Consider the following 6854-nt stretch of genomic DNA (forward strand, 5'->3'; position numbering starts at 1 on the left):
AAATATTGTAAATAAATTTAGTTGTTGGGAGCATTAATGAGGGAAAATATGTAAACATATTCTTAGGGGTATAAATGTCCACATACTACTCTTAAGAGTTTTAAAAAAAGCAATTAACATCAATGAGGGCAAATAATAAGTAAATAAACATTTTAGAGAGTATAGTTGTCCAAACATTACTCATAAAAGTTATTTGAAAATGTTAAGGAAGATAAGATAGAAAGAGAATAAGACATTTATTAAATAGACCAAATTGGGCTCAACACTCTGAACTATGACTTAGATGCACCCAACATCAGTAGCCAAAACACCACAAATTAATGGCTTGGGTGCAAAGTGTGCTTTTAATGAGCATTCCAACCAATATTCTTGTCGGAGTCGATGAACATTCCATTTATCTAGAGTAGTTAAATTTTTATTTTTCGATATGCGTGTCGAAATATGCCCTATTAAGGTTTTCGGAGGTCATTTTGTTCTTTAAGGGTCCGAATTGAGCTCGGAATAAGCAAAAAAATAACATAAATGACTCGTTTGGCATGTCAAGAAACATTTCGATCAGCGTGCCGCTATTTTTTAGCAATGAAAATTACTCAAGCAAGGTTTTGGGGATCATGTTAGTTTAAAATGATCCAAATTGAATTCAAAATCGGCAAATAAATAACATACTTTTAGGTACGAACTAATTGAATCATTTTATGTGTCTATTTTGTTATATCTTGACATGCAAATTGTGGCATTTACGTTATATTTTTTGCCAATTCCAAACTTAATTTTTCTCCATAAAGTACCAAATTGACCCCCAATTCATCACCTGAGCTATTTTCACGGCTAAAAAAATTAACGACAAGCAAATGGAGATATTTCTTAACCCGCAAAATGAGTCATTTACGTTATTTTTTTTTTTATTTCGAGCTCAATTCGGATCCTAAACCTAAGGGACCAAAATGACTTTCGAAACCTTAACGGGGCATTTTTCGGCACGCAAATCGAAAAATAAAATCTTAATTATATTAAATAAATAGAAGGTTCATCGAATCCGGTGAGAATAGTTGTCGGAATGCTCATTAAAGGCACGTTTTGCAACCAAGCCATTAGTTTGTGGTGTTTTGGCTACTACGCAAAGTACATGGTGTTGGGTGTACCTAAGCCGTGGTTCATAGTGTTGAGACCAATTTTGCCTATTAAATAAAATTAGGCCCCATACAATTCAATTATATGGAGCATATGATAAAAAAAATTGAATATAAGGTTGTCAAAAATAAAATAAAGTTAATGTGATTAGAGTTTAGAAAAGTTGATGAAAACTATAAGTGAGTAAAAAATAAGGGGATGGAATAAATAATCATAAACAACTTATCATTCATCAATATATATATACTCCCTCTGTTTTTAAATAATTGCTCCACTTTTCATTTCCGGCCATTTTTAAATATTTGCTCCATTTCCTTTTTTGGAAAGCTTTTACAATATTCAATTCATATTTCTCAACTAGTGGACCCAACATAAATCATATATTATTAATTTCATATTCTCTCTCCTCCAATTCCCTCAACTATTTTTTTTTATTTTTTTTTAACAATTTTTTATTCTTCCACCTACCCCACTATCTCCATATTTTATTACTTTCTCCCATTTCTCCTAAAACTCCGTGCATGGAGAAATGGAGCAAGTATTTAAAAATGGAGGGAGTAATACTAAAGCAAACACTAGAAATGACACGTGTCAATTTTTGGTGCAATATTTTCCCTCCAAAACCATTATTCCTCTTTTCTTACAAAAATCTTTTTAGAAAGTATTTTTATAATATGTTTTCTTATTAGTCTTTTCATTTCTTTTATATATATAGCAACTAAAATTTTATTCAAAATATGTTATAACTGGTATCTTTTTTTGCCAAAATCTATTAAAAGAATATTTGTATAATATGATTTTCTATTTTGTTATTTTTTGGGGTTATCATGATTTTTTATTTACATAGATGTGTGTTGAGAAAATTAAACTAATCTTACTATTTTCTTTTCCACAAAAGGTCGCAAGATTACTTTGACTATCGAGCTAAACTCTCTTTCCTCTATTTCATTTCATCTCATCATATCCCATCCCCTATTTTGTTTGTTTTCTTATCCACTTCCTACATACCATTGATTAAGGATTGATGTATCAAACATTATTATTGTAGTAAGTTACATATTGATTTTGAAACTTTTTTTTTTTTTAATAATATACAACTTTACGAATTTTTATTTTTGTTATTTTTTTAATTTTAATATACTAAAAGAGAGACCATGAGGGACACATGTCAACTCCAGGTTAAATTTTTTCCCACCAAAATATTTTTTCTATTTTTTTAAAAATCTTCTTTAAAGCTATTGTATATTATAAAATATGTTTCCCATTTTTAAGCTAACATGTTTTTTCCAAATGATTCTATACATTTATATTAGGTATATATAAATCATGCATGATGAGTTTAAGTGTGGTAATACATTAAAATAATATTATTACCTAAGAATCTAAGATTTTATAATATGAGTATTATTCTTTTCTTTTTTTGGTCATGATTTTTATTTTATATAATTTTAACGGATTTTTCACCAAATATCACTGGGTTAATGCGTAATTCACCATATACCACACAAAATTTTCTAATTCACCATATAACACTGAGTTTAACATAAATGTCACAACATGCCATTTCCGTTAACTCAGTTAGTCATTAACGTTAATTGTGCCACGTGGCAGCTTGTAATTGGTTCTAATTAATATTATTTATTTAATTAATTAAATTTAGATAAAATATTTTAAAAAATAAATAAAAATTAAACACCACCAATACAAGCCACCGCCACCCCTGGCGGCAACAATTGCGATCCCAACCACTTCCCAGATGGCCGGCGACTGCCCTCCCCTGGCCCCTTCCCCCCCCCCCCCCCCGGCGACAATCTCGACCCCTTCCCCCTACGCCGGCGACCATCCCACTCCTACTCCCCTTCCCCGAAAATCATCCCCCACCTGTAATCCAATTCCCGATTTCCTCGCCGGACTCCCCTTCCCCGATTCCCGATCTCTCTAACCCTAAAAAAATCCTCAATTTCCCTCTTGAAAATCCCAATTGGAATATCGACGGCAAAGAAACCACCCATCAAATCTTGACGAAGAGAGAGAAGGTCGAATTAGAAGCGAATTTGTTCGAAAAAATGCTGATAAGTCGAATTGATGTTGTTGTATGGTTGAAGATTTTGAGTGTTGTCGGTTCAGGGGGAGAAGGGGGAGAGGGAGGCCGACGCGCTGGCGAGAGAAAGGCTGGGCGCCGGCGTGGGTTGGGGCGGGATAGGGTGGTGGCTGGGGGTTCCAGTCATATTTCGTGCAAGCAGGGGATGTTAGGATAGGGTGGTGGTTGGCTGGGAGACGTTGGTGGTTTGGGAGGAGGACGGGAAGGGGAGATGGCAGGGGTAGGGGGAGCTCTGGAAGGCCGGCGAGGGAGGAGGCTAGGCAAGGCCGCCGGCGAGGGAGGAGGCTGGGCAAGGCCGCCGGCAGGGAGGGGGAGCTGGGCTGGTGGGGGAAGGGGGTGTCGGGGTTGGTGGAGTGAGGAGGTGGTGGCTGTTTTTTTTTTAATTCTTTATTTAACTAATTAATTAGATAATATTAATAAGAGCCAATATGTGACAGCCACGTGACATAATTAACTTTAATTACTAACGACGTTAACGGCAGACTAACGACAGTCAACAAAAAGGGCATTCTGTGTTAATATACATTAACTCAGTGGTATATGGTGAATTAGAAAATTTTGTGTGGTATATGGTGAATTACGCATTAACTCGGTGGTATTTGGTGAAAAATCCGTAATTTTAATATAGCCAAATTGTCTTGCTAACAAATATATTGATTATTATGTCATAAGATAGAAGATGTATATCCCTATAGTTAATAGCCATAATAATTAGCAATGACGTTGTTAAATACGGGTTTGGGCCGCACCCGCAAACCAAGAGAGAGAGAGAGAGAGAGTTCACTTCACAAGTCTAAATGAAGTTTCATTCCAAAACCATATGGCAATAGGAGGAATAGCCCGTTAGCCTTATAAAGTGATTAAGGCTCTCTTTTTCAACCAAAGTGGGACACTTACATATGGTGATACTTGGAAGGTATATTATTAAACAGACGTGTCGGAACTTGGTGCATAAATTTTCCATCAGAACTTAAAACAAAAATTAAGAATAATATCCAACACAATTTTATTTTATTTTTATTTTTTATTTGGAGTACTTTTTAAATTATTCTTTTTCATCTAATATGCATATGTGGTTGTTTTTATTAATAGCAAACCCATCTAAACTTTTGATGAGAAGTGAATACATGAGATTGTAAATATCATTAACCTTATTAATAGTGTATTTCTTTTTGTAAGTATAATGCAATATGTAATTTTAACTAATCAGTCAAAGAGATTATAATTTACAGGTGATGCAGTTTCTCAAAAAAAAAAAAATATTAGTAATGTGGAAATTTTTCCTATATTACTTCAATAAAAATGCATAAAAAATTTAATAAGTAATTACAATATTTTTATAATCAATGTATAGGGATATTAGACGAAAAATCCACTAATTGTAATAACAAAAACAAAAATACCCTACTCACTAAAGATTGATAAATAAAAAAAAAATAATATATAAGATCTACTATTGCCTAAAACCTTGTACCGGTCAAAGTATATCTACTAAATAGGGATTTAGAAAGTTATCGCGCAGTACCAACGTATTGATGTTTTTGTCAAAACTTAGGTATAAAATTCAAATTAATTTATTTTTATATAAATATATAATTTATTTTTTTATATAGAAATTATTGTAAAAGTAACTACCAATAACAGATTGCAATCCATTGTAAAATTTTTGTCAAAGATCGTGCGTTGTATGAGATCTAAGCTAGTTAAAAAAAATAATTATAATATGATGGAGTATTACATAATAGCCACTTTATACGAGTATGTAATAAAACGCCAATTAAAACTGGATCTCATTCATTTAAATAATACTTTACAGACATAAATACACTTGCATTACAAATCAAAAGAATAAATAAATAATCCTTCACCCACAATCACACTCTAACCCGAAAAATAATTAAGACAACCTCCAAATATAACTTAATTAATTATTAATAATCCTACAATTCTTTCTAATCTCACCATTAACACCAATGAGAACTTCAATTGAACCCATATGAACCATAGCTTTACCAAACTTGTTAGCCCAAACACCACCTTGCCTATTGTAGTTCTTCACCACACTCGATGTCGTAGGACTACTCATTAGGCTTTGATCCGAGGTCAATAGATCCCTTTTGTTTAGCACATTTTGATAGTACTTGTTGTCCAATCTATTAGGTGTGATGAAATCTTGAACAATAGTTGGATCAACATTGCTAGGAGCATTATTACTAGGGCACTTGGATTTTAACATATTAGCAAATCTAGGATCCATTAAAGGGTCTTGTGGGTGTGTGGCGTTGAAGGTGTAAAGTCTTTTGGTGAAAGAAGAACAATGCGAAACTCCAATAGAATGAGCCCCGGAAAGGGTGATCATTTCCTCCACAGAAAGGCCTTTTTGTTCAAAACTTTTTTGTAGTTGTTGTAGGTTGAAAAAGGGTGCAGGTAAGTTTTGGTCAGGGTCATCCTTAAGTGAAATTCTCCCATCACGACGACCTGATTGTACAACGTAGTTTATCCCTCCTAACTTGGAAGCACTGTCTCGTGCTGCAAAGGCTATGATATCTGCACAAGAGACGGTTTGTGGGCATCGAGCTTCAAGCTGCTTCTTTGCTTCATCAATCACTTCATAACCTCGCATACTTGGGTCATTTGCTACATTGTCTTTCTCAGCTGGAATTCCCGGGGTTGAATCAAGTAAAATCGAAGCATCACAACCCTGAAACCATAACGATAAAAATAAAATTAGGTTGGCTTGCACATACATGACCATAAGATTGATGTAAGCTAAGATAAATAGGATATATATAATGTTACACTATAATCATACGTAAGTTACGTACCCTAACAAAACAATCGTGAAAATGCATTCTAATAAGGCCAGCTCCTAAACCAGGATTCCTAGTGACCGCATTGTTGACTACATTCCTCACAACAGCCTCCGCGGAGGGACAAGTCCGTTGATAAAATCCCACCTTTAAAGAAGACGGCGACGATTGGGCAGTAGATGTATACATACATATCGTGGCAAGAAAGAATAGCATACAAAACAACGATTTCGACATTTTCACTCACAATCACAAAACTGCTAATTCACTAATAAGTTTACAACTTGTATGTTAGTTATCGTGCTAAATTAATGTGTTGTATTAATAATGGATGAAGAAACTTGGAGGAATAGGATTGAGTTTATATAGGTAGGCATGCGTTGTTAAAATTTGAATGAAGAAAACGTGTAGTCACCTTAGCAAGAATTGAATAGTTCCATACAATTACTGTACACTATATTATCATTTTTATCAAAGCTGGAAACTAGCAAGTGGATATGGGTACTGTTTATGGTTGGGTATTTTCGTCATTTTAAACTAAATCAAAAACATTATTTGAATATGTTTAGACACCAACGCGGCAACGCCGTTATAAACATAGCTTAGATCATTTAATATACTTTATAAACATCGTTGATACACATGCATGAAGTAATAACTTTGAATATTAGAATTGAAGTTGAATTTCTTATTGTCAACTTAGGATAAAGTACTCCTTGAGTTTAAATTAAAAGGTTTTATAAGGATAACACTAAATTAATTTTTGGTGTTTAGAGAGCCCACTACAAGAGCGGTTGATGAAAATCGATCCC

The 6854-nt window shown here is 33.8% G+C and overlaps 1 protein-coding gene across 1 annotated transcript; it reads right to left on the bottom strand.

The window, feature by feature from the left end:
* Positions 1 to 4870: 4870 nt before the first annotated feature.
* On the bottom strand, positions 4871 to 6355 carry LOC110694206 (peroxidase 5-like). The gene is made up of 2 exons (XM_021871386.1): positions 6058 to 6355; positions 4871 to 5933 (listed from the first exon to the last, which is right to left on the bottom strand). The coding sequence occupies exons 1-2, from the start codon at positions 6277 to 6279 to the stop codon at positions 5157 to 5159; spliced, it is 999 nt and encodes a 332-aa protein (XP_021727078.1). The 5' UTR covers positions 6280 to 6355; the 3' UTR covers positions 4871 to 5156.
* Between the last annotated feature and the right edge of the window lie 499 nt (positions 6356 to 6854).

Source organism: Chenopodium quinoa, unplaced genomic scaffold (genome assembly GCF_001683475.1).
Source record: "Chenopodium quinoa cultivar QQ74 unplaced genomic scaffold, ASM168347v1, whole genome shotgun sequence".
NCBI lineage: Eukaryota > Viridiplantae > Streptophyta > Magnoliopsida > Caryophyllales > Amaranthaceae > Chenopodium > Chenopodium quinoa.

Coding starts and splice junctions, on each gene's coding strand:
- LOC110694206 (XM_021871386.1), bottom strand. CDS start 6,279: ATGTCGAAATCGTTGTTTTGTATGCTATTCTTTCTTGCCACGATATGT. Junction 5,934..6,057: donor TTCACGATTGTTTTGTTAGG/GTACGTAACTTA, acceptor TTATGGTTTCAG/GGTTGTGATGCTTCGATTTT.